The 27,998-nt window shown below is 44.4% G+C and overlaps 3 protein-coding genes across 5 annotated transcripts; 1 reads left to right on the forward strand and 2 right to left on the reverse strand.

Moving 5' to 3' along the window:
* Nucleotides 1–390: 390 nt before the first annotated feature.
* LOC100838678 (protein RNA-directed DNA methylation 3) lies at nucleotides 391–12,116 on the reverse strand. Of its 2 annotated transcripts, none has more exons than XM_024460261.1 (22): nucleotides 11,816–12,116; nucleotides 11,069–11,316; nucleotides 10,830–10,985; nucleotides 10,272–10,430; nucleotides 10,092–10,175; nucleotides 9,388–9,455; nucleotides 8,917–9,303; nucleotides 8,773–8,821; nucleotides 8,548–8,700; nucleotides 8,079–8,219; nucleotides 7,913–8,003; nucleotides 7,682–7,837; nucleotides 7,571–7,607; nucleotides 7,376–7,434; nucleotides 7,033–7,084; nucleotides 4,930–4,979; nucleotides 3,147–4,439; nucleotides 2,717–2,758; nucleotides 2,496–2,633; nucleotides 2,363–2,416; nucleotides 1,080–2,231; nucleotides 391–835 (listed from the first exon to the last, which is right to left on the reverse strand). In XM_024460261.1, the coding sequence occupies exons 1-22, from the start codon at nucleotides 12,060–12,062 to the stop codon at nucleotides 681–683; spliced, it is 4,971 nt and encodes a 1,656-aa protein (XP_024316029.1). In that variant the 5' UTR covers nucleotides 12,063–12,116; the 3' UTR covers nucleotides 391–680. The 2 variants fall into 2 exon arrangements, with proteins under 2 accessions (XP_024316029.1, XP_014754606.1); XM_014899120.2 differs by having other exon boundaries at nucleotides 7,934–8,003; nucleotides 11,816–12,115.
* A 1,604-nt stretch (nucleotides 12,117–13,720) lies between these two features.
* On the forward strand, nucleotides 13,721–16,166 carry LOC100838982. Of its 2 annotated transcripts, XR_002964013.1 has the most exons (4): nucleotides 13,721–14,565; nucleotides 14,826–15,159; nucleotides 15,267–15,411; nucleotides 15,484–16,166. XR_002964013.1 is itself a non-coding variant. In XM_003566017.4 (3 exons), the coding sequence occupies exons 1-3, from the start codon at nucleotides 14,038–14,040 to the stop codon at nucleotides 15,284–15,286; spliced, it is 882 nt and encodes a 293-aa protein (XP_003566065.2). In that variant the 5' UTR covers nucleotides 13,721–14,037; the 3' UTR covers nucleotides 15,287–15,652. The 2 variants fall into 2 exon arrangements, 1 of the variants encoding a protein (XP_003566065.2); XM_003566017.4 differs by having other exon boundaries at nucleotides 15,267–15,652.
* Nucleotides 16,163–17,950, reverse strand: LOC100821103 (protein SULFUR DEFICIENCY-INDUCED 2). The gene is made up of 4 exons (XM_003568107.4): nucleotides 17,698–17,950; nucleotides 17,165–17,377; nucleotides 16,920–17,075; nucleotides 16,163–16,812 (listed from the first exon to the last, which is right to left on the reverse strand). The coding sequence occupies exons 1-4, from the start codon at nucleotides 17,812–17,814 to the stop codon at nucleotides 16,417–16,419; spliced, it is 882 nt and encodes a 293-aa protein (XP_003568155.1). The 5' UTR covers nucleotides 17,815–17,950; the 3' UTR covers nucleotides 16,163–16,416.
* Nucleotides 17,951–27,998: the final 10,048 nt, after the last annotated feature.

The raw sequence follows: 27,998 nt of genomic DNA on the forward strand, positions 1-27,998 counted from the left end.
TCGGCGGGTGAAGGCCAGCAGCGCGGCGGCGCCCTGGGAGATGGTTGTGAGCGCCGCGGCCGCGGTGTGCGCCTGCTGCGCGCCGCCGGGGGCGGTGAAGGAGAAGGAACCGGAAGGCGAAGTGCGCGAAGGGGATTTGCGACCGTTGGGGGTTTAACGGCTAGGGCGTGAGCAACAGCGCCGTCGTGGCAGCCGTCAGCGTCGCTTCTTGACCCTCATGTCAGATCCGATGATACATTTTTCAGAGTAGAGAAAACTTGGATGTGTCGGGACGAACCAAAAGGTCATGTCGACCGACCAAAGATAATCTTTATGCAAAGGCTTTGATTGGTTCGAGGATTAAGGCATCATCAGATGATCAACAGGCATGCAACCATCGAGATTTGTCACTAGACAGTTAAGAGCATATCTGCATATGGTCCTTCATTCACAGAATCACAGCATTTATCTCAGAGCATCATCACCACAAAACATCGCAACAGAAGCCATCTGCGAATTTAATTACCACCAGTACGAGGAAACATTCTGCTGGCGATTGGGCATGTTCTAAGTTCAACGAGTAGCGTGACGTGAGATGGGACTTGCTGCATGATGCGGAAAATATACATAGACTGACTTCACGTCAGGTGGAAATCTTTTGTACATGCGCCAACCAGGCACAAGCTGGTTCTCGAACGAACTTACCACCCACCACCCTTGCTGGTATCACCACCCTTGTTGCTGTTCCATCCACCGGCATTCCCCTTGTCCCAGGAACTGCCACCGCCTCCTTGGCTACCGCAACCGCTCCCGCTCCCTCCAGGCTTCCCCCAAGATCCTTCCTTCTTTGTTCCACCTTATGAAATAACACGAGAGAAAGATTTCATGTTACAGATTGATTTCTAAAGTTAGGATAAGAGGTTCGAACAGAGAGTGATGTACTAGTCAGTAGAACAAAAAAGGACATGTGGTGAAAGCATTGACTAGTCGAGAAAAAAGCAGGAGAAAACTGATAACTTAAATTATGACGAGTCGCCCTACACAGTAGGCCAAACAAGAGACATATGGTGGATGCACTGACTAGTTATTCTTGGTCGTACCTTCAGTTCCCTTTGATGAATTCCAGCCATCTTCATTGCTCTTTACCCCACTACCTACAGGTGCCCCTCCACCCCACTGACCAAGGATAGAAGGTCCATCACCCAGAGATGGTTTGGTTTGGTTCCAGGAGTTATTTCCATCATTCTTTCCTGCCTGATCATCTCCACCATGTGGTTTTGGCGCTCCCCAGCAATCATTTTTGTCACTCCCCCAGTTGGACTTGCCTTTCGAGAAAGCTTGATTTTCACTATTACCGCAAGATCCTCCCCCGCCTACAGATCCTCCTCTAGAAGTCGTAGTGTCCCCAGAAGGACCACCCCACTGACCCAGGACAGAGGATCCATCACCCAAAGATGGTTTGTTCTGATTCCAGGCGTTACTCCCATCGCTCTTTCCAGCCTGATCATCTCCACCAGACTGTTTTGGCCCTCCCCAGCTATCATTTTTGTCACCACCCCAGCTTGACTTGCCCTTTGAGAAATCTTGATCTCCTTCAGTGCTTTCCTTTTTACCGGCATTCCAGTCAGAAGACTGAGACCAGCCACCGCCTCGACCTTGACTGAAGGACCTTCCCTCATTGTTGTCATTCCAGTTTCTGTAACCACCACCTCGGCCTCTGTTTCCTCTGCCAGAGCTCCAGCTACCACCATCACCATCTCCTGACCCAAAGTTATCTTGATGGCGATCACCTCGACCAAACCGTCCTCTGCCTCTTCCTCTGCCACCATCAGAATCCCTCCTGTTCCAGCGATCTTCAGACCTTTCTCCACCTGATTCGTCATTTAAGTTACTTCCTCCATTCCATGAAGATCCACCATCACCAAACCTTCCTCTCCCTCTGCCTCGATTCCCACGTCCAAATCCGCCCCTGCCATATCCAGTATCATCATCACCATACGTTGGCTTGCTCCAAGCAGGTTCCTGATCTCCACTTGTAGAGCTTGGTTTGCTCCAAGCAGCCGAAGAACCAGTATTGTTCCAACCCCCACCATTCCCATTGCCCCCTTTAATATTCCAAGTGTCCTCCTTTTCCCCAGCTCCAGAACTAGTCGAATTGCCCTTTTCCTTTGTGTTCCAGCCATTTTTATTATTATCAGCACCTGCAGTAGAAGCCACCTTGCTTGCCCAAGGATCAGTTTCTTGTTCTTTGCCTGCAAGAGAATCAGAAATAAGTGTTACAAGGTACCACCAAGAAATATATTATTAACCATTTAGCCCAAAATGTCAAGCGGAGCATCAAATATGAATAATAATTAAATATTTGAATTCATTCCCTAAGCACCTTTAGTAGAACAATCAGTCTTGCTTGCCCAGGGATCACCTTGCCGTTCTTCACCTAAACATGAGCATACAAGATAAGTTTGCAGTACTCGACCATTGAGCAGAAATTTAACTTTAGTTGGCTTCAGATCTACCAGATACAGCATTCTCCCAATTTGTCCCATCACTACAGGAAGGCTCTTTTGCCTTTGTGTTCCAGCTATCATTGTTGTTCTCGGCACCTGCAGTCGAAGTCATCTTGCTTGACCAAGCATCACATTGTTGTTCTTGGCCTACAAGATAGATGAGTCAGCACACAAATATAGCTCAAAACAGCAAACAGAAAACATGGGTATTTAAATGGGCTCTTCATCACCTTTAGTAGTCATCTTGCTCGCCCAAGGATCATTTGGTTCACCTACACAAGAGAACAGTGGTATAAATTGTAGCATATCAAGCAAAGGAAGCATAAATGTGATACAGTACTCAGCGCCAGTAGAAACCATCTTGCTAAACCCAAAGATCAATCTGGGTCTTACCAATACACAAGAGTTAACCAGTCAAGAGTAATGAAAGAGGCACAATACTAATCAGTAATCAACATAAGAAATGCAGTGTATTCATGGCGAACACAATAATAGCGGCACAATATTAAAAAAAGACAAGGTATTTATTTAAATCTTGATGCCGCTATCAAAATGATAAGATATCCAGGACTTATATGTACTTACTAGACAAATAGTGCCAACAATGTACATCTGATAAAGCTACAAATCTGAAACAGGGGAAGAAAACAGGTTTCTCACCTCCGGACGCTTTTTTATCATCTGAGCTGTTCCAAGTGGAAGTCTGATTCTCATCACATGGCTTGGTGCCTTCACTGCCCCTGCAAGGCTGACTGTTTTCCCAGTTTAGTGTATCACCACTGCTCCCTTCCCTTCCAAACTCAGAACTACCTCGATCTCCATTTCCCCAAACATTGTCTCTTCCTCTCCCTCGTCCTCCGTATTGGCCCCTTCCTCTTCCCCTCCCCCTGTATCCACCACCACCAGAATCTCCACCTTCGTTGCTTACCTGCGTATCAGACCTCCAAGAGGGCCTTGCAGAACTGTCATTACCCCATGAGCTATTCAAGTTTCCTTGGTCATTTCTGCCACCTAAATCCCCAGATTCTTGGCCCCAGCCTCTACCACGTCCTCGCCCAAACCCACGGCCACCTTCAAAGTTTCCACCAGGTTTGCTCCAGTTGCTATTCTGATTATCTCCTCCAACTGCCTCTCCCTTATTCCAGCTGGATGGACCAGCATTCCCAGAAAATTTTGGTTTATCCCAATCTCCTGCACCAACTTGGTCTGATGATCCAGCTTTTTTCCAGCTCCCACCACCGTCGTTTATTTCTTCAGACTTAGCGGCTGAATCTTTTTCTTTGCCCCATGCTTCTTCATGTCCTTGACCCACAGGAGATGGCTTACTCCAGTTAGCAGCAGCAGTATCCCAACCTCCAGAGCCACTGTTTTGGTTAGAGGTTATAGCTTTATTCCATCCAACTGCTCCGTCACCATTATTCTCTTTTGACTTCCCCCAGGCATCATCACCCGAACCATCACAAATAGCAATAGCAGTATCCCAAGACCTGCTGTTGTCTGCAACTTTTGAAACTGCCTCTTTTTCTTGCTCTTTGTTTGACGTCCCAAAAGATCGGCCCCATCCTTGACCATCGTCCTCCAACTTTTTCTCTGGTGGCAGTGACGACTTTCCCCAGCCATCTGCTTCTTCCGTAACTACTTTGACCTTGCTGCCCCAAGGATCTGTGTTGCCACCAGTTGCCATGTCCACCGCCTTACATGCCTCACCCCAGTTGTCACTCTTTTCACTCTGTTTGTTGACTGCTGCTCCAGCCCAAGAGCTGCCACCAACATCTAATCCACCACCTCCAGCTTGTTTATCCCATGAATTGTCACTGGAGCTGTCCTTCTGTGTAGTGCTATTGTTCCATATTCCAACATCTGCAGATGTTGTTTTCTTGCACCATGGATCACAATCACCATCAGCGGAAGATGATGTTTTCTTACACCAGGGATCAGCTTCTGCTCCTCCATCTGAACATGTTAAAAGTACCGAATGAGCAATATTACAAACGCCTCAACTGCTAGGTAAATGAAACAATCAAATAAGCATAGAGATTTTTTTTCATATGAGACTTGTCACTGCTGAAGAAAGATGACATCTCCAACTTCCCAGAACCTGAAATAAGAGATGCCACACTACCACAATTTCCATGCATTGCTACTGACTAAAAAAATACACTACGTGTTACCCGTTAACTCAATATTTGCTCCCTCACCAAATTAGATGGATTTGTGTTGTGCAACTCCTAGTGGGTGCAACCTATGATACCTATCCCATAACCGGTTCACTAATAACACCAATTCAAGGTCTTCTTTTACAGAATGGACAGATGATCAGGTATCTGATACTTCAGCAAAAAATAATACAATAGAATGATGCAATGCCATTGTGATTAAACAATACAAATCAATGAGGCTCAAGACCATGCAAACAAATAGGAAGGCTTAAACTACACATTACCTGCATTCTGAAATGGAAACGCCGAACTTGAAGGAGGTTGCCAAGAATCACTGCAGCAGGTCAAATAATTCAGTGAATTAATAACTTGCATAAATGTAAATAACTCAGGACATTTATTCTTCTAACAGTTATATACACAGAGTCTATAAGTGGAATGAGCACAACCAGAAAGTACTTTATATAACATTCTGTTACTCCCTAGAAAATTAAGAAATTTGAACCAGATAAATGCAAGAACCAATATAGCAGGCAACTTGGCGCAACAGCGCAAAATAAAAACAAAATGAAAAGGTTGATACACCAGAGGATCACAGAAGGGCATAAGAACATATCTCAAATGACTCTTAGCATACTCACAAAGGACAGTCTAAGTATGTTACTTTAGATCTTAAGCAATTCTAGCATACTTACTAAGAACAATCAAAAGTTACTGTGACTCAAAGGTGTTATCAGGTTTTAGATTCTAAAATTCTAGGCCATGAAGAAATTGTTTTATTTCTATCAACCAAGCAAATTAAGATTTTTTATTTTTTTTGAAAACTACAATTTCCAATGTCCAGATTACATATGTTCAATTAGTTGCATGTAATGCAGTTTAAAATAGAAAGAAATAAAGATGATAGTTGTTAATTCAGCATTTACAAAGGTATAGTTACAATAGGGTTTTTCTTGGAAAACGACAAAGTTCATTTATGGCCATGCAGAAAGGCCCGTTGACACTTCGACCGTTGAGCTAGCTGCATGGCGAAGTAGTGGCATCGATTCCTTGGTCAATTTATAAACTCACATGGGCCATAGGTGTACCATGTACTAGCTATCTGCGCACAAATAAGTTCCAACCTCATGCCCGGTCAATATGAAATACAGTAGCTCATTCAAAGTTCATAGTATCACATCACTCGTCCTTGCTTCAAAACCAGGATTTTAATTTTCGCATTATTGCGGGAGCTGAACTGTTTTGTACGGTTCATCGTATTGATTTACTCCAGTTTGATGTTAGACTCTCTGCGCTACCTTGAGTACACCGATCGTTTTCACCGTGAAATCACCCCCTGTACATAATGGTATATGCACGATGGGGGCATAGCATATTTACTCGATCTTATGCATTTGTTGCAGTAGAGAAAGCAATAACTTTTATTCAACCACAGATGCGAAAGAAACTTGCAAAGGTCAGTGAAAAGGAAGATTTTTATTCAGCATTTAGACACTTGCAACAGCAATTAGAAAGAGAAAACTGTTAGTAGGAAATTGAAGCCTTAGGGTCTCTTTTGTAGTGATAGTCCATCTACTCTTAAAATTCAAACAAAAATAAATAAGTACAGATGATAAAAATACAAAGAAACAAATATTTATTGAAGTACAGGAGAAATAATCTGGTTCAAGTCTTCAACATGACAGTTCTCATATACCATACAGGACTAGATAACTGCGATTTATTTTTCAGATACGGCATTCTTCCAGTTTCAAATTAAAGGTAATTGACTTTCTTTTCATCTTTGCAACAAGATGAAGTCAATGACGAATGAGTATCCACCCAAAGAAAAATTCTAGAAGACAATGATGCTACAGGTCTCCTCATGCCAACATTGCAACTCATATTTAGAAATACATTAAAACTAAATTACAAATTAAAGATAGCGTTATACGTACAAAACAACACTAAGCCCATCAACAAAAGGATATGGTTGCCACCCTTCTTTGGCCAAATACAACAATAGTTTATCTGGGTGATAAAAATGGAAAATAGAAGCTAGTCCTTTTGGTATCTCATGGATGCTACTCCCTCCGTTCCATAATTCTTGTCAAAATATTACATGTATCTAGACGCTTCTTAGGAATAGATACATCCATTTTTGGGCAAATTTGAGACAAGAATTATGGAACGGAGGGAGTAACTGTTAACTGTTCATTACCAAGTAAACTGCACAATGTCATTTTGATTGTGGGTGGGGAAGGATAAAGAGCGTATGTAGGTCCAAGTACTCCCATCACAACTCACACACACATATTATGAAACCTTAAGTCTAGTTCGGGTCAGTTCACTGGAATCCAGCAAGTTAACACAAAGTCACAAAAGGAACTGAAAAACATGAAATAAACCTGCCAAGTGATGTCAATCCATTGTTCCATGAGGTTTTCTCTGCTTCTGAACCTAAATTTAGAATCAATGTAAGTAACAAATCCCACAATTTAGAAGACCAAAATGACGAGAGATTAAAACATAGAATTTGAGTCTTCTACGCCATATAAACAGTTTAACATTCAGTTCTCTATTTCTCACATCTTAATTAAAAACTCTACAAAATAGGGCAGATGGCCCAGTTAAGAGGCAGTAGGTCAGCAGCAAATTATTTGGTGAAGATTGATAACTTCCTTTCCTCACACGATAGGGACCAATCAAGAAGGTAGAAATAAACAATGTACATATGAAGCACAGACTTACCAAAGAATGATGTATCCTGAGTTCCAAAAGGACCAGCTGCGGCACTAGATGAGTTATCCCTGGTGTGACAATACAACACAGCAATAAGCAAATAGGGAAGTAAAATTAAGCATCAATGCGATGAATTATGCAGTCACACGACACTAAACAAGCAACAATGGCAGAGATAAGCTTCAAACATGCATAGCTGCGTACCCTCTTTTAGTTGGGACTGAGAGAAATTCTGCTTGCACTACAACCATAACACAAAGGAGTCAAGACATTATCCAAAGAACGGCACCAATCCAAGCATGTGTAGCTACCAACCTGTAACGATCTTCAGTAGAGAATCTAGCTTAACAGTTACATCATTTCGAAATATTCGAACTACACGGCAGAGATAGCCCTTCATAGGTCCCTTCCGAATACGCAACATCTCCCCAATTGAGAAGAGTTGTTCTCTGGCCCTGTAAGGCCTGTCGTCTGCATAATCAAGGGATTTAGAACAAAACTAACTTCTGGCAGTCTTCAAATCTCATCGTTTGTAAATAACAGTACATAAAAACATGAAACGCATACTGTTCCGTTGCTCAGTTTGCTCAGATGGCATGAAAGGTGAGTCCGAGAACATGGAAATTGGGTTGTCCTCCTGATACATCAAAAACAATGTGACCAAAAGAACATGTCCAATTCATTGACGAGCAGATGTACGTATCAGACATACCGAACTTGCCAGTTCCCTTCTTTTCTTGATATTTTCACAAGACCCGCATTGGGCACAGAAAAAACCGTTGTTCTCACTTTCACTATCATTATGTATAAATAGTATCCCCATGTACAAGTGTTTAACAACTCCTTGCTTACCCTGCAAGATAATATTAAATAAATGAGGAAGAGTACCAAAAGGAAGGAAATATTTCCAAAAGTAATTATTAAAACTGTAGAGCCATTGGTTATAGCTATGAAATGTGCAACTACAGCTACAAGAAAAATGCAATACATCATATAAACTACAAAATACAAGCCTGGTACAAATAGAAACAAATACTTGACAGAAGTACCATGAACACACCAGATATACAAAAATATTTTAATTGAATGTTTCTTGAAACTTGGAAGGACAAAAGGATGCATACTGCTAGCGAAAGACTACAATAGCTGACCCCTGGTGAATGAGAAATTAAATTTTTCACCTGTGCTGGTCCTTCCAGAACTTTAACAGTGTCATTAATGGATATAATCTTCTTCTGATGGTCAACAGCTGTAAACATTTTGTCTACACATCCTTTCTTAATATCCTGCTTTCTAACTGTCACAGCAGATCCTTCAGGACCACCTTTTAAAATCTACAAGAAAATAAATTGTTCTTAGAACAAGACAAGAATGTGGAACTGAAGTGTGCATCAGAAGAATGCTACCTTAAAACCATCTTTCTCAACAGCAATGATCACACCAAAATCTTTTCGCCTGTTAATTGGGAAACAAAAATAATGATGGCATCCTGTAGTAAGTTGACTGTGACTAGTGAAACCTTTTGGTCTGCTTGTAAAACAGAGACTCACCCAAAAAGTACAAGATCATGAAGATTGAATGCATCATTTACGTCGTCATCATAACTCTCAGTACTAGTGGAACCTTTAAGATTTGATGCCTTGGAGCATTTGTCTTTAGAAGATGATGCATTCATATCGTGTTCTCTGGGCACGTTTCTTTTCTTTTGACCATACATGCTGGAGAGCCAATCCATGTCGTCAGCTGAACTTTTAATGCTTGGACTAGAAGAGAACTTGAGAAGCTCAGTATCCGTTGGTTGTATCCCCCAGTAAATCAAAGAACTAAGCGCGACTCTCTTATACAGGAAACCATCTTTGAACATCAAACCATCAAGCACTTCAAAAACATCACCAGTCTGACGATCAGCCCTCCTTTCGATATGAGGTCCAAAGAACCTAATAGGATCAACACGATCGTGGTTAGAAACAAATGATAGCAGAAGGACAAGGAAATACTGGACATAAAACGGAAGCGTTTACTCTAGCTCCTGTGAGCTGATTAGTCGTGGTGCAGGAACTGCGGCATCTTTGAGGGAAACTGCGCCACCCTGTAAAAGCAAATGCATAACATAAACTCCATGGTGGCAATTCATAATGTTAGCCAAGAACTTTGCAAAGGGAAGAAATGAAAAGAAATGGTTGTTAACAAGCATGTTGATAAGCCAAATAAGAGTAGCCTAGATAAACTGTCAGTGTCGTGAACCTAGTCATCCAGATTATGGTATCAAACTTGAAACATAATGCAAGTAGGCAATAGACACCACAAGGTTTTACTTTCACTGTTTCACATGCCATAAATTCTACTGTAGCGCAAGACAAGAATCAAGTTTCTGTGACAAAGATATAGCTTCAAGGTTGAGGCATAAGTCCTGAATGAACAAATACAAACTCAGACACAGTACCTAGTTCATCAATGCAGGCAAACAGCAAAGCAAGAATTTCGGAAATTAGAGATCAATACATGGTGAAAATAACCTGGCCTGATTCGTTAATTCCATGATTAAAAGGCAACGGAGTTCAACACGACATATATGAGGCTAACTGAGGCACTACGATATAACAAATGACGTGAACTAAGGAAAGCGCGAACCGAACTCAAGCAAGATAAAAATGTTGTGGAGCTTTTATTGCCAAAAGGAGAAATAATCAAATAATAAATATGGACAAAAGTGTAAGAGCATTACGAATTTTTTCGAAATAGCTAGGAGATCAACTCTTGGTATGAGTTTTACCAGCACCCTTTTACGTCCATCAACTGCATTAACAACCTACAAATTCGTAGGGACAATGTGATTAATGAATAAATAAACTGAGAAAATATAAAGATGGTAGATCCACCCCACCCACCCCCACCCCAGAAATACCTGTGCTAGATCTCCTTTATAATTTCCACTTTTCATGCGCACCCATGTTCCAGGCGAGACTTCAAATGGTTTTGCACGAGTTGATAGCAAGCTAGGAACTTCAGCTGCGGGGACAGGACTAGTTCGGCTTACATAAACATTGCAAAATCCTTTGCACGCCTGTAGAAAGAGATGCCCATATGAGCCATTTCCCAAGAAACTATGTACTGCATAAATGTGGATAAATCTTGGTAAGGAAGAGAAGTTTGTGAATGTCAAAGACGAATTCTGTTATTGAACAATTGAAAAGCTTGTCTTTCTCCATCCTGGACTTCAAAGTAAAACAAAAGAGTGAATTGAATTGAAGTGCGCAAGAAATGGAAAATAAGAGCATTGCTCCGCACAGAAAAACCAAGACATCTTAAACCTTATAACAAATCTTGATGTCAAGTAAAATAGCATATTATCTGAAACCACATGACATAATGGATTGATAAATAAACAGCATCTCGTGTTATTTGATTTGTTTTTTCCAGCATGGGTATGTCTTTTTTCCAATGGAAGGCCTCAACTGTGTACCTCGGTAACATCACAGGCCTTCTCTGCTTCAACAAAAACATATCCTCTCATATGATCGAGTGAGAATGCTGAGATAATTGGCACTTTGGTACCAAACTTCTTCAGATCAATGAACTTTTGCATGAAGCAGAAAGCCATTTGGCGTTCACGCCCAACCTGAAATGCAGCTACACAAAATAAGCATCTAGCTATCAAATGATAGATCAACACATAAAGCCAAACAACTATCAATCACAAACCATGCATTTGACCCTCCAAATAGTAGGCTCTTTCAATGCATCATCCATGGTACAGTCATCATCATATTCTTGGGTAGAGCCACCATAACCAGAATGTTTCACACGATTAGAGTAACGGTCCTTAACAAATTGCTCAAGTTCATCACCACTTAGCTCCTCTTCCTTTACTTGTGCAAGGAATGGAAGAGGGTGTGACCTTTCAGTTCTCATCATATTAGCACTCGCTGTCTTTTTCTCACGAAAGAAGCCTGCAGTGTTCATCAGCAGGATCACAACAGAAGAAAATTCAAAGAGTAATCAGGCAATGATAGTCCTAAAAGTTAAAACAAGGTTGTGCTCAAATGGTAAAGGGTAAGTTATACTAGCATTCATGCATGCATCATAGTACCATAAGATGGGAACTTCTGGGCTTCTTCTTGTTGGGATCCCGGTTTCTACAATTTTAAGGTCTATTTTTGGGGAATAGGTGAGGTTCCGATACAGGTATATAAAGGTTCCTACTGCTAAGTGTGGGGGAACCAAAAACCCCATTCAACAAAAATCCAACAAAGACAAACAAAAAACCCCAAATCAACAGGCATACCTAACACAGACAATGAAGTGAAAATGATGCCAAAACTAAGGGACGCACGGGGCCGCATTGCTCGGAACCCTAAACCCCAACCGACCCAACTAATCGATCCATGCGTGAGGCCACCGAACGTGGGGTAGGGCTCGCGTCATCAGGGGGATCGGAGCGACCCGTACCGTGGTCCGGGCCATCCTCGGGCTCCGAATCGAACTCCTCCTCCTCCTCCTCCTCTTCGTCCTCGCAGTCGTCGTCGACGCCGGCTTGGTCGTCGAAGAACTGGAGGACACCAGGGCGGCGGCGGCGCTTCGCGGCAGCGGCAGAGGAGGAGGAGGGACCCGCGCCGCCGGTGCCGCTACGGCGCTTGGCGCCGGAGGAGCCGGGCGTGTCGGAGGCCACCTGCTTGCCCTTCCCCTTCACGGCCATGGTGGTGGGGGCAAGAGAGTGGAGAAGGGTGGGGAGGAGGAACGGGAGAAGCGGGTTTTAACCCAGGACAGAGGAGACGCTCTGTCTCCGAGAGGAGTGGTCGTTTTCAGATGCCCCCCTGAATGAATTGTAAATTACTCTTCGGGGAAGAGCGTGTGGCTGCTGTGCGACAGTGCGAGCCGGTGAGCGGTGCATGCAAGCTGCGCCGGAGCCGGAGTCAGATTATTTTGAACTCCAACCTCACGCAATGACACAAGGGAGTTTGAAAGGATCCGAATTCCGAAATCGAGCATTCCACATTCCACACAGATCAAACGAGCTTCGTACCCTTCCGAAATTTTCAACTGAGAAAAAAATGTATTTTGAAGAATAACTGGCGTGGTGTTGCTGAGTATTTTGTTACTACCTCCGGACGGAATTATTTGTCAAAATATTACATGTATCTAAATACTTTTTACACATAGATACATCCGTATTTGGGCAAATTTGAGACAAGTTACCGGTTGGAGGGAGTACAAAATTCATACATTTGAACGTGTGGTTGTATTTGGCGGGTGGGAACTGGTGATCGACATTGGAAATAATCCTTCGATCCCATCTAGCTAGACACATAAACTAACAACCCTCGCGAACCATGGTGATTACAAAGATTTGAGATCTTTTGTGATAAAACCGGGCTGCATTCATGCAAATGGGAGGAGGATCTGTTTTCGGGTACATTCGGTCCTCTTGAATCAGCTTGTACACACGAACTTCCACTGAACGTGTAGGCTTTTGATGTTTTTTGTTGCTAGGCACTATGTACTTGGTCTCAAACCTTTTTTGTCTGGTAAACATATCACCGTGAACGTGGACATCGGTTTATGCAAGGATAGACTCGAGAGGATGGCCAAGGTCGAACACACACTTAGGAGTTATCTATCCCTATGAAAATCAAGATAATCTAGAAAGTCCTTCGTGGCACAAGTCCATGCTTCTTTGTGCTTGCGAGTCGTCGTGTTCTAGCAAATCCATGCTTCTTGATGTATCATGCTAGATGAAGAATATTGAGCAAACATAGTTCATGTCTTGTCGCACATGCGAGGTTTGGCGAGCGTCACGATTGAAAACTCCTACGATGCAACACCTTCTTGGGGAGGGAGAGAGAGAGAGATCACCATGGAGTAAGCCCATGGCCCATCTAATACCATGTTAAGCTCAATCTTAGCATCCTTTGGGGAGTGGACACAACCATGTGTAAAAAGACACATTTTTATATGATGACCGTCACTTTTTTATCGTAGCGGCAATGTGGTTCATGCCACATGTTATTAGTGCGGTAATGGCAGAAGCTCTAGCCTTGAGTAATGGGACGGTGCTTGCAACCACATTAAGTTGCAGCATAGCTAACGCCGAATCAAATTGCATGGAGATGGTGAATGTGATGTTTCCTCGAAACATTAATTTAGGTCTAGCCGTTGCGAGTTCGTGAAGTTTTTGGTTATCGTCGGATGTCCAAATTTACTGGTCCTCCAAGGTAAATACCACATTGCTTTAATTTTTTTTAATATATAGGTGGATAAATTACCTTGTAGGCAGGAAATTAAGTTGAATCCAAAATTATTTTTAAATATCTCTAACAGTGTAACCGAACAATACTTTTGGTAACTATTGTACGGAGTAACCACGAATACCGGCGACCTCCGGCAAAATTTTGCATTCGGTAGCCCAAAACAACATTTCGGTTGCTCACACTGTATCTTAACTAAATTCTCTTTTTCGATAAGCAGAACCTCCGTTGTCAAGGACGATAAATCCCCGGGCTTTATTATACGCGATCGGAACGAACAAATCCACTGGCCTCATCTCCTCCTCCCGCCCAAACAAACGTCTCCCCAACTCCCTTCCCCGCGCCTTCGCCCTCTCGTCATCAAGACCAAGAAAACGCCGCCCCGTTTCTTGATCCGTGATCCCCATCTCCTTGCGCAGCGCAGCAATGGAGCTCTTCAAGAACGCGCGGTCCGTGCGGCTCAAGAGCCACCTGGGCACGTACCTCTGCGCCCCCGACGACGGCGCCGTCTCCCACGGCTACCGCCGCAACCCGCGCGGCGCCGTCTGGGCCGTGGAGCCCGCCGGCGAGGACTGCGTGCGCCTCCAGGGCCACAAGGGCCTCTACCTCGGCGCCACCGAGCTCCCCGCCGACCTCGACTCCGGCGGCCGCGGCACGAGGTCCTGCTGCAGGGTCGTCCTGGGTTCCCCTTCCTGCCCCAACGACAACGCCTTCCTCTGGTCGCCGCTGCGCGAGGGGAAGACGAAGAACCTCCTCACGCTCTCCGGGCCCTACGGCCGCCTCCTCCGCGCCAGGTTCGGGCGGAGGCCCTCCAAGGACAACGCCGTCACCGTCGACCTGGGGGCCGACCCGGAGGAGAGCTCATGGGAGGTCGAGGTCGTCGCCATGGCGAATGCGGCGCCGCCGCTGGCACGTGCGCCGCCCGGCGTTCTCGCCAGGTTCCACTCCACCAAGGTACGCGCGCTACGTGCTCGCGCAAACAGGGACCGAATTTCTCGCCGATTGTGCTTGCTAGTTATCCCTACGTGGCTACGTTCTTGTTCGTAGATTTGGTACGGGATTCTTCTTGGGAAGAAAGAAGAACCTTTCTTGGATCATACGTAGATTTGGTCCCAGATTCTTCTTATAGGGAACAAAGAACCTTACCTGGATCATATATTCGTCCACTTTACTCTTGAAGTCTTGATTGCATTAACCTTGGTGGCATGATTTAGGAAGCGAAAGGCAATAAGGTGTCGCCGGAGGAGGAAGAGGAGGAGGAGTGGAGCGAGGAGGAGGTCCTGCCGAAGCCGTCGGCGGCGCGGCGGATCTTGTACAACACGGCCAGGGACGACGGCGGCGTGGACGGCTTGGAGGAGGGCACGTGGAAGGACTTTATGTTCGACGGGCAGAGCCTCGTGGCGCTGCGCCGCAGGCTGGAGGAGGAGACCCGGCGCACCGACTTCGTCGTCTGCCGCCGGATGGGCGCCCGGCTGTTCCCCGTCGTCCTGGACCTCCCTCCCGGCAACAAAGGCATGGAGTTCATCCTCGTCCTGCAATCCTCTAGAGGTAACAGAGATTTCCTGCTCTTGTTAAGCTTCTGAACACATGTTTGCGCATACTCTGGACGTCTGTGAAGCAGTTCTATTTATGTTTTCTTCCGCGTGACTTTGCAGTGGCAAACGGTCTCGTTTAGGATGGACGTGGCCCGGCATCAATGCAGGCAAAGATTTTTGCACAGGACTGAATATACTTGTGTCTGCTCTGCTATGAAAGTTCAGACACCTAGGACATTGTTAGCTTGAACAGATGGACAGAAAGGTACACTTCTTCTTTTTTTGTAGGGATGTCGATGCTGAAACGTGTTCAGAATAATATGGGGTATTCTTTCAGTAATCCAACTATTACTGGAGGATCTTCTTGGAGCGTTGGTGGTGTTGTACTGCACTGCTTTCTCATCAGTAGTTCAGTGTCATCTATCATGTGTTTCTGCTAGTTGCTTTCAACTTTTCAAGGTCTTACTATATTGGCAGCAGTGCATATGCAAGCTGACCTTACTCAAGCTGGAGCATGGATGAATTCTTAGTTGCTGGTATGTTATACTCTACGTTAGATCTTTAGCAAAAGCCATTTGTATTTTATGATTAGGGAGTTAGTCAACTTGGCAATTTGATAATCCCGAGGAAGTCAAATTAAACATATACTCACTCTGTCCAACAAAAGATGTCTCAAGTTTGAAATTTGGTGTATCTAGACATAACTTAGTGTATAGATGCAAGTTTGTTAAAATTTGGATGTATCTAGACATGACTTAGTGTCTAGATGCAAGTTTGTTAAAATTTGGATGTGTCTAGACATGACTTAGTGTATAGATGCATTCAAATTTGGTCAAAGTTAAAACATCTTTTGTTGGACGTAGGAGTATCTTAAGCCAAGAACATGTGCAAATATATCGAACAGAGAGGGAATCCCCACATGATTTTCATTCACAGTTTTTCTGTCTATTGAGTCTTCACGGCCCATTACAAGATTGGTTGAAGAGGACCAGAGAACACAAAGGGATGGAAGAAGAGACAACCAAAAACAACTCACACAAGACATGCACAAGGAACCAAGGAGAAACAAGGGACATTCTGAGTTTCTGACCACCAAAGAACCCAAAGGGAACGCTTTTGCATCAACCCCACCCAGCTTATGATATCTATCATCTATCAGATCTCATGCACAACACCTCCTATATACATACAATACATGCACTATTTAACACACACAAGGACATGAGCTTCAAAAAAGACACAAGAACAATAAACTAAAAACTAAGAAGAATCAACAAGCCATTTGGTCCCTGAAGGCGTCTAGCTCCTCAAACACTGGCAGCCTCCTCGACCTGAACGGCGTCCATTCGTTCATCACAAGGTCCAGTCTCTCCATGATCTCTTCAGTGAAGCTCAAGTCAACATCGAACGGCGATGTCATCGGACCTAGCTCACTGAGCAGCTGCTCTGCTCGGGCGACAGCCCTGTTGTCGTCCAATCCGGAGATTCTGCCAAGCAGGACATCTTGAAGTATTCTTGTTGCCTCATCATTCCTGCCCTGCTTGATCAGGCACAGCCCGAGGTTGCACGCCCTGTTGGCGTCGGGCACGATGGTCTGGGCCTTGCGGTATACCAATTCGGCGGCCTCGTAGTTGCTCTGCTGCATGTAAGCCCAGCCAAGGTTGCCCTGTAAACATACACATCCGAAGGTTTCAGTAGATTGTGACTGAATTCTGCAGTGATGTGCCACAGCTTATATATGGGTCACGGTAGGAACCAGCAATCGTTGCATACCAGAATGCGAGACATCTCCTGCTGGATGGAGACCTGGAACTTCTTGCCGTGGGAGCGCGCCGTCTTGGTGATCTTGCCGTTGAATGCCTCGCCGAGGTGTATCATCTTCAGCTTCTGCTTCAGCAGCTCGATCTGCTCCTCAACCTTTCCGCATTTCTGAATACAACGAAAATGACGTCCGCATTATTAGAATTAATGCAGGAACCAATCAATGACCAAAATTCCATTGCAAGAAGATGTGGCACCTTGTAGAGGTCGATGAGCAGGTTGTCGAGGGACTCCTGGGCGTGCCTGGAGCAGAGGTGCCTGAAGGACCTGATGGCTTCGATGGCCTCCTCGGCGCGGTCCTGCTGCTTCATCACCACGGCCATGTCCTTGAGCGCGCTGTCCACCCTGTCGCCTGAATTGATCGCCTTCCAGAACCACACAATCGCCGCCTCCGCGTCCTTCTCCACCAGCTGTGATGGATCCATCCAGTGAAAATCGTTCCAACCAAGTTAATTAAGCAATTTTTAACGTTGCCCGGGAGAATTGAATTCATGCCATGAAAAAAAAATACACATCTTGTTTAACAATGAATCCTGAATTGTAGCGTGTAACTGAGAGATGTATTTATAAGTAAGTAACTGAATCATCAATAGTTAATCATCATGTTAATTAGTACTGGCTCCGCGCGTGGATCATAAGCTAAAACTACGCCAGTTTCAATGTAGCTACAAATCCATTCGAGGGACAGAAATTTGCAAAGGACAAACGAGGATTGTGGTAGTATAGTAACCTGGAGGTGCTTTGCCCGGACGTACGGGCTGTCGCCGGCGGGGACCTTGTGGACGACATGGAACAAATCCTTCTTCTCTCCTCCGCCTCTCCTCTTCGAAGCAGAAACAGCGGCCATGATTGTCAACGGAGCCGGAAATGGATGCCTGGGAGAAGAAGAGTCAGGAGGAGCACAATGGGCACACGGGACTTTGCCCGATTGGTGGTTCGTTTCGCGGGTTTGCGGGGGATCTGGCCGGGGGTATGGGCATGGGGGGAGGAAAAGACGGAAGAGGGAGATGACGAGGTGGGGCGGGGTGCATCTGGACGGGAAGGCGTCCGGGTTCGGGACCGGTGGTTTGGACGCGGGATCGGCCGTTGGGCTCGGATCCGACGGCGCGGACGGCCGGCACGCGTCGGCATCCGCACGGGTACGGCTGTTGGGGCGTGCTCGCGGCGCCTTGAGCAAGAGGAGGAGGTGCGCCAGGACAGGACAGGAGGCCGTTTAACGAGCCCGGTTGCGTTCTGATTGGTTGCATCTTCTAGATGCGTGTATCCTTTCCCTTTTTCTGGAAGAGGGTACCTTTTCCTACTTGAAGAAAAATCTTCTGCGACCTGGGTCGTTCCCTCTATACGGCTGGACCACATCGATCTATCAACACCTGGCAAACCCAATCTCAAATCAACCACTAACCCGATTCCCTTCCTTTCTCCAATTAAGTGTCAGCCCTAAACTTTCCCTGACTACCTCCTCGACGCCGCCGTTTAGTCCCCGCTGATCTCCCCCGCCGGCGACAACCATGCTCCTCGGTGTCATGCTGCTCGCACCTGCCGACACTACTCCCCTGATCGCTGCCTCCCAGGACCTTCGGCGCTCCGTTTCCGCTGCTCCCCGCCGGCCAAGACCATGCTCCTTGACATCCCGCAGACGTATCGCTCGATTGCAGAGAAAGAGGTCGACAAGTAGTTGAGGAGTCCCAGTACTTGATGTGTTGTGCTAGACAGTGGGCACAATCAGGAAGTGAAGACTCAAATAGTTGATGTTTGTTTGGTTTTGTTTTCTGAATTTTATTGTCCTGCATGACATGTGCTTCCTGTTAACTAAAATTCGAGGACATGTGCTTCCTCATGTACAAATGAATTTCATTTACACCATGTGAATAAAAACTTGTGGTGTTTACAGTATATGTTCTCATACTTGTGATGCTTGCAATCAACAACTTAGCATGAACAGAACATCAAGTCCGCCAGCAAGACAAATGCACAAGATCTGACAATATATGTTTACCATTTAGCTAGCAGCACATAGTCAAGGATGACTTGCCCATTTAGCTACAAGTACATAGCAACAGGTTTTCGGGTAACATAATCAGAAAGTACTAAACAAGTAAATAGCACCATTTAGCTGACATGCCCAGCTAACTAGCATTAAGGAATTAACCAACAAGACATATCAGCCCTGAAACCTTGATGAACCAGCACCTTCATTAAAATCCAATTGACGAACAGCTGATAGTGTCGTGCCATCTCCATGAGCTTCAAACATTAATCTTGTAAATTCTCCTTGGATTGGTGGAATAAAAACTGAGGGATGCTCTCCAAATATCACACCCGACTGACCATCAACCGGCAGTATTGTGCCATCTCCATGACCTTGAAATAACAATCTTGTAAATTTTCCTTGGATAGGTGGAACAAATGTCATGGGTGTGGGTGGGTTTATATTATCAGCACAATCAGATCCCAAAGGTCCAGGAGCAAATACTGATTCCTTTGCCGGATGGTTTGTACCTTTTCCTGCACATTGTATGTATATATAAGAAACAAAAGTGAAACCTTGCTATTTATTCACACATAACAAGTAAAAATACCTCTTCGTCTTCCTTTCTTTGCTCCCTCTAGTACATCTTTTGATCTATTTTTCATTGGACCTTTTATTCGTTCTGGAGCTTTAAATGACACCATTGTTTTGGCAATATCTTCAGTAGTTTCAGGGCAACTTTCAGAGTCCTCATCTTCATCCAAGTTTAGTTTGCCAAGTAAATCGTCTACACCCAATGCCAACTTATCAATACCTTCATTAAGGTACGCAAGAACCTCCTTTGAAGTTTTACACTTCAGTGCGATTGACATCATCTTTCGAGTAGTATGTGCGAAGATAGATTCTGCACTATCATTGATATTCGATTTGGATGTAAAGATTTCCTGCTTTACATATTTTGTCCATCTGTTCATTACGTACTGACTTAGAAGGGTAATTATATTGCAGCAAGTGAAAACCTTATGGGCATGCCTGCATAATATACCTACAACATTTAGAACAAATTTTTATAAGGTAAATCCAAGATTGTCATATAAAAAAATTGAGAGAGCATGTAAAACATACCTACACATCCATACAACTTGCATGAGCAAGAAATCTCCAAAGTGCTTGCGTCAAAAGCCACTATGGCTTCATCAGTCTTGAACTGAAAGGATGTCACCTTGTAATTGCTAAGTGTGCCCTCGATGTCGATCAAAACACATGACAAAGTAAATTGTTTTTGAAATTCCTCATCAAACTCAGAGTAGAGTGTCCTGGTATACGATTCAGCTGCAGTCTTCAACAAAGGTAAGTTAGGTACACGAAGTACTGGGATGGTATGGCGTGACTTGTAGTCTTCATACTTCTCTGTCCTACGAAGACGAGTAGTGCACTTATCATATGCCTGCATCAATTTTGAAAAGCAGAGTCTTTTGCGAAATGTTTTCTTGAACACATTGTTCATCCCTTCGCTCCTCTGAGTCGAAGTCATGTCTGCACTAAAAGAATCTCGACGATAAATAGTAGCCCACTTCTCACGCAACTTGTACAGATTGTTTATCCAAGAATTTCCCAAAACCTCATATTTAGCCAACAACTCATGCCATCTGTTCTCAAAATGTTCCACTAATCTATCTTCATACACACATCTCTTGAATTCTTTAAGAAAATCAGGATGGTCAATGATTACTTGACTTAGGTGTTTTGCTGAATTTTGATACAAATGCCATAAACAAAGACGATGTCGTGTGTTCGGGAATACCTCTCCAATAGCCTTTATAATGGCAGAACATTGATCAGTGAATATTGTTTCAAGCTGCTTACCGGACATAGCTTGTAGGAAGGTTCTAAAAAGCCACTTAAAGGAATCTGCACTTTCATTAAAAAAGCAATGCTGCACCAAAAAGAATAGTTTGTTGGTGATGGTTAACACCAATAAGAGGAGCGAATGGCATGCGAAACTTATTTGTTGAAAAAGTGGTGTCAAAAGAAATAGCATCTCCAAAGACAGAATAATCCATGATAACCTGTCCATCAGCCCAAAAGATATTCATTATTTTACCATCACCTTCATCTAATTGCACGGCATAAAAGAATGCAGGGTCCTCAACTTGCTTGTTCTTTAAATACTCCATTAGTGTTTGTGCATCTTTGGATTCTAAATATTTCATGCGCTCACTTCGTAAGTAATTGTTGCAATCCATTTGCATGAAGGGCACACCATCTTTGCCATACCATTGCTCACAAAAATCATATATTTCAGCTTGTTTAATTCCTGATGTCCTCATTTGCTTAATCATGTAGCGGTCAGCATCTAAGAGTTGACGCTGCGATCTAAGCATGTGTCTCTTATTTGGACTTACTAGCTGATGATTGTGATCGAGCACAACTTTCTGAACATCCCAAATACCCTCCCGAGTGATGTTAAATTGAACACGAGCCATGCAAGCTGTCCTCGAAGTAGCTTGTTTTTTCTTGGTTACATGTGTTGGATGAGTACCCTTTAGACCTGACTTGCTACATACGAAATACCTCGAAAATAAAGTCCCATCTGCTCTGTGCTTCCTGTGGCACCTCCTAATGCTAAATCCATTGGTTTCAGCATACGAATTATAGAACTTGTATGCCTCTTCCTCAGAAAGAAATCGCATCCCAAGTCTTGGGACATTTTTCTCATTTGATGAATTTTGATTAGCAGCCTGCAAGAACAGGAAGGGTTTGGGCAGCTAGGACACTACGTATTGTAGATGTATACTATTAGTGCACTAACCATGGGGTGCAGGAGCCGTGGGAAGAGAAGGATCCGAGACAGAGGCTGCCATGTCCGTTCCGGGGTCGCTTGCCGTGGTGCCGTCGTCTTGCTGCTCGACGGCCATCTTGCCGCGTCGTCGTCAGGATCTTGCCGAACCGTCGTGGGGAGCTGAAAGGGCAGGAACATGAAAGGTCTGGGAAAGAGCTCCGACGTGGGAATCAGGATTTAGGTAAGCATGGAAACAGACTAGCCATTTGATAACCAGGAATCGCGGTTAGGGGGAGTTGATTGCTTTGAGATTCAGTTTGCCAGGTGTCGATGGATGGATGTGGTCCAGCCATATCGGGGGAACGACCCAGGTCGTAGAGGATTTTTCTCCTTCCTACTTTGCACAGTTCAACGAAATTTCAGGTACTATCTAAAATACTGGAGTACTACTCCCTCCGTTCCATATTTTTTGTTGAAATCTTACATGTATTTAGACACTTTTTAGGAATAGATACATCCATTTTTAGGCAAATTTGAAACAAGAATTATGAATGGAGGGAGTATTTCAGAAAAAAAGAGAAAACCCGTAAAATCAACAGGAAATGTATTGTATCGACACCGGTGAGTGGAGACTGCCATGCATGAATGAGATGGAAAATTATTTATCATTTAATTATGTTGGATTTTTTTTCTGCAAATAACATTATGGAAATCATAATTGTGGATTTGTGTCCAAGATTGCTTTCACAATGTTCTTCAAAACATATACTCTCTCCGTCACTTATTTCCGGATGGAGGGTGTAAATTATTGATACAAATTCATGGTCAACATTGTGTTTTGAAGACCCTATGCCCATGTCCAAAATAACAGCTTTTAAAGCACCTAGGGGACTTGGGAGAAAAAAACATGCAGCCGCCGAGACGTGCAGTACATCCTGCGCATTGGGCAAGAAAGTTGGGTACGACTTTAAAAGATATGTATCACCCTAATTTAGTTCTGCAAGAAAAAAACGCAAACCTAGTTGTTTGCTCCGTACTGTTGGCACCGGTTTTGTCCCCTCTTTGAGTCGAGTTGCGATTTGAATTTTAGAATATTTATATATTTTGGCATTGTGTCTCTCTCGTAATTTTTCAGATCTGTTAGCAAAGTCGTCGCTCGATAGCCGGAATTGAGAGCCGAATATGCTTGTTAGGGCATGGCCAATGTTGGTCAACATTGTTGAGAGGATTCACGACGTAAATTGTTTATTCTTGGTTTGCTCAGTCAGAGCTCTTTTTACCCCCTCGTGCGCCCGCCCGTGTGTTCGTGTATCCTGCATGCCCATGTCACTTCTCACTTTGGTTGATTGGAGGTGTCACTTCCGATATTGGTCCGGACACGCGCATGCTGGTTCCCTATGTCGTTTTTTTCCTTTTGCGACAGATAATAAAGAGTTAGCAGAGACTTTTTTTATGCGGGTAATAGTTAGCAGAGACTTGAACGAGCAATGCGACGGACGAGCGTTACATGGAATAGATTGATTGTTCTTGTTCAGCACGTTTAATTTCTTTATTCAAGAGTACTGTGTAAGAAGAAGGATTTTCAAAGGATTTCCATGTTTTTTGATGATTCTAATTCTTATGATTTTTTTCTATGCGGTTAATTTGATTTGTAGGATCGTAAATCATATGATTTTTCTATGCGATTTATTTGCACTAGATTTTATACTCCTTCCGTCCAACAAAAGATGTCTTAAATTTGTCAAAATTTGGATATATTTAGACATAACTTAGTGTATAGATGCATTCAAATTTTGTCAAAGTTCAGACATCCTTTTTGTTGTGAGTACGAAGTTGATTTGATTTGACGGAGGAGTACTATGTACGAAGCAAAGAGGGCTCTTCCAAGCGTGCCGAATCATCCCCGGGACCTTAAAAATCAATCAGACATCTCGTACTATACGAGCCAAAGCATGGCTTCCCCGAGACCGAGTATGCGTATGCATGAAAATCTTATTTTGTTTTCTTTATCGGCTCCTCCTCGGTTACTCCAAAATACACTGTTGCATTGCAACAAAAGAAGTAAAAGGGAATTAAAGCAGCCACACTCAACACACATGCGCACGCACACACGCAAGCCGTACGTCTCGATGGTTATTGCTTTAGTTCTCTCTGTCTCCGCCTCGCCTCTCTTTCGCTTTCGAACGATCCATGTCCCGTGCATGCCACGCGGCCATGTCGTCCCTCTCGACATGCATGGCTGTTGGAATATTCAAACCACAAACAAACATGATTTACATGCTGCTGCCTCCGTTCCTAAATTATTGTTAAAATATTACATGTATTTAGACGCCTTTTAAGAATAGATACATTCATATTTGGGCAAATTTGAGTTAAGAATTTAAAATCGGAGGGAGTACATGATACTTAGAGAAGCTGTTGCACAAGCACAAAAATGCTAGAGGCCAATTTGGCCACACCTTTTGTTTGATAAACACGAAAGAAGAAGAAGAGATCACCAAATATGTATGAAATCAAATCTTGGGAGAATATGCGAAAAAATGCCTGAGTCGCGCCTCGGGTCAAAAAAACTGATGAGATACTTTGTGAGGGAAAGATTGCAAATTTTGTACATCGAAGAACTCCAGAGCTCAGCTCCTCGCCACACCTCATTCCACAAAGCCAATTATCATCTCAGAACATCTCCTGTTTCCTCCCCCATACAAGCGGTAACCGGAGGAAGCCAACAAAAGCACCGGCCCGCGGTGGATGGCATCGTCTCCGGCTAGTCTCTCCGGCGGGGCGCAACCGTCGTCGTCCCGGCACGCCTGGAAAACACATTTCTGTCAGATAATTCAGGTGCCAACGAACACAGGTTACTGCAGGGTGCATGTGAACCAAATGTGGACATGATCGGTGATGATTAATTAGGTAGTGCGGAGTACTTTGTCTTAATTACAAGTATATGGCCCTCTGATGCACTGATCTCTGTGAGAGTGAGACCCACTGACATATGCAGTTGTTTTTATATCAGGTCATCAGGTGACAACTGCAACCACCTTGCTAATCATTTGGGTGTGATGCTTATCTTAATTGGCCTGGCTAAATCAACACAACGAGGGAGGGTCCGAGGGTATAAGATTCCATTACATATGTCACCTGATCAGATGGCCGTTAAATTATTTCAGAAACGGTTTGCTCTGCTACTCCTACTGTTCTTGTCAGTAAAGCGGCTTCAGAAATGGTTTGCTCTGCTACTCCTCCTACTCTTTATTCTGCTTGCCCAATCCAAAAAAAATCGTACATATAAGAATGAAGAACTGTCTTGCATGCAACAAGCAATGTGGATTTATATTTCAGGCGTCATGTGGGTCCGTGGGCTAAGCATTCTTCGTCATAGAAAAGGGAAATGCTAAGCAAACAATTGCATATACAGTAATAACAAAGTTTAAAGGTTGTTTATTTACCTGTTGTGGATAGGGTCAGGACCCTTGGGGATCCGCCTCTTGCTGCTCCGGAACGGGTCCGCGCCGCCCGGTACGCCGCCGCCGGGATAACTCATCGTCGCCGCAGCGGCGCGGTTCGGCCCTAAGTCGCGGCCACCCGTTGTCGCGGCCACCACGGTTACCAAAAGGCCAACACACAGGACGAATACGACGACCACCACGAACCTGCAACACGCCAATGCCCCTACCGACCTGTCCGGCCGTCTTCCCATATAGTGAAAGATCTTCCTCTGCCTTCAGCTCTGTTAATCCCTCCCTCTCCTCTCTTCCCTGAGATCCTAGATTTCCTAGTCTATTTTTGCTTTGAAAATCCACAGGAAGATGAGGAAGCTAGCAAAGCAGGAGAAGCCGCTATATGAAGCTGGCAGCCTAGAAAAGCAAAGGGGGAGGAGGCAAGAGTTGCATGATGACAATGTCGACAGTGTGCCAAGGCAGGCGAGGTGAATGATCTTATGGAAAGCGGGTATAGCATTAGCATTAGCACTGCAGGCCTGCAAGTGCGCGCCTAATGCGCATTTAGATTAGATCACGCAAAATGCGCCTTTTCACGCAGGCTCGGAAGGAAGGGCTGGCTGGGGATGGAATCTGTGATTTGTGCAAAAAAACATTCTTATCTCGCATCTTCTTTTCTTGGTTCTTCCACTGATGCGAATTGGCGCTTTGCTTTGGCTTTGCCTTGCCTCCTAGGCTTGCTTCTTCCTAGCTTAGAGCTTTGCTCTTTCTTTGTGGAGTAGTAGTACGTCTTTGCGAGCTGAAAGCAAATCTGCCGCGCTTTCGTAGGACCACGCATGGGGGCGAGAGCTTGGTTCGGGAACGAACGTGGTGGCCTGCTTGATTTCGAGCTAGCTTCCCCCTTTGGAAGCCCATGGGCCCCCAAAAGTGCAGGATTATTGGCTTCTTCATTCCAGTTCTATCAGACTATCACGTCACTAGTTCTCTCTCTCTGCTGCTTCCTCTGTTTGTCATTCTTCTTCCCCATTCGAAATGGCCGCTGACGCCCGGCAATTTCCGACAGATTGGCTCCAGTTAATTAATTCTCGATCGTTCAAATGTTTTAGCGAAATGAAAATTTCGGTGGGCCGGTACATGTCAGTGACAGACAGGTGAGTGGGTCCCTGTACATGAGTTCAATACTACCAAGGGCCACGAAATCTCATTCCAAGGAATGTTTTGTACTTGCGCGCAATGATTTCGCTTCTTCTCGCCTCGCTTTTCCTTTTTGGATATTCGCCTCTTTAGCTTACTGGCAAGGCATGCGCTTTAACTCTTTCGCATTCTTTCTTCCTTTAGAGAAAACACAAGAACCTCCCATTGGCGCACGGCTTGCTTGCTTGCTTCTTTAGCTAATCCGGCCACACAAAGCCATGTCGGCCTGGCGTCCTGACCTGAAACCGCAGTACCGCACGACGCAATTGAAGGTAAACTCCACTATCCATCGCGGGGAAACTACTGGAGCTGTTCCCTTGACCATTACGTGAAAGCTTCGTTCGCAGGGCCAACACTCAAGAGAGGAAAAGAATGCATAGGAAGAGGGGGCTACTAATTCCATGTTCCATTTTTCTCACACTTAATTAATACTCCCTCCGTTTTTTTACGCAGGTCGTGTATTGTTTTGCACGAAGATTAACGCAGGGAGCGAGCGTTTTGGCTTTGATGCCATGCACGAGCATATGCCGGCAACTGCCTGCTTTCTCCCGTACGTGCACTCATCATTAACTGCTCATATCCACACAAATAAAAGGATTTCTGCAAAAAAAAATCAAGTAAAAGGAAACTGCTGCTACGCGCCTATTTTTTCTCCACGGATGCAGGGCTGCCGTTGTTTCTCCTCGCATGCAACTGCTACACGCCTTGCATTTCGGAAATTAGAAGAAAATTTTACACGTTTTATATAAAAAAAACGGAGGGAGTACTTCCTCTTTTTTACAAGGACTCTAACCAGTAATAACTACTCTCTCTGATTTTAAATTCTTGACTCAAATTTGTCCAACTATGAATGTATCTATTCTTGTTCAAGTACGTAATATTTTGACAACAATTTAGAATCGGATGGCTTGTAAATGACCTTGCCACTGCTTGCCGTGCTGGCTGTTGACGTGTGCACGGAGAAACATGCTACGGTTTGTACAAGAAAAATTACCTAAATGCCTTCCTAGTCGTTTTCTTGAATCTTAAGATGCACGGCTGGGTTCGGGTCGTAGTGTTTTTTTTCACCTACCATACTGATTTTCGATGTGCGCGCACCAAGCCACCAAGAACTTTGCGACGTTGTGTAACTACGAGTTGTGCAAATCTTAAAGCAAAACCTGATAATCCGCGGCCAACACGTGTGTGTATATATACCGGCTGATCTGATTTGGAGACCAATTGATCAAAGGGCTCGCATCGCATCCATCCGCTTTGGCGTTTGGACGTGTAAATGCAGCAGAGCAGAGGCAGAGCAGGGGGCATTTTTCTCTTGCTCCGAGAGATTTCCCCCCAAAGAGTGCCCCTCTACGCTTTGCTTGCTACAATTCCCAGGCGGAAAGACCCGGTCAAATACGTGCGTCTTTAGTTGGTTCGCCCGTGCAACCTACTCATTGTACATGCAGTTTCTAAAAAAAGAAAAGGAACTCATTGCTCATGCCATGGCATGCAGCAGTAGAATGGATAGAGATCCTTTAAAAAGCGTGTATATCCTTGCAGATGCATGTGATCCGTCTACGAATCAGGCGTCTTTTGTTTTCCTGTCTACGTACTTTGAGATGATGTATCCCAGTCTTTTGGTGAAAGATACTACGGACAGTCGTATATAC

This window comes from Brachypodium distachyon, chromosome 2, assembly GCF_000005505.3.
Source record: "Brachypodium distachyon strain Bd21 chromosome 2, Brachypodium_distachyon_v3.0, whole genome shotgun sequence".
NCBI lineage: Eukaryota > Viridiplantae > Streptophyta > Magnoliopsida > Poales > Poaceae > Brachypodium > Brachypodium distachyon.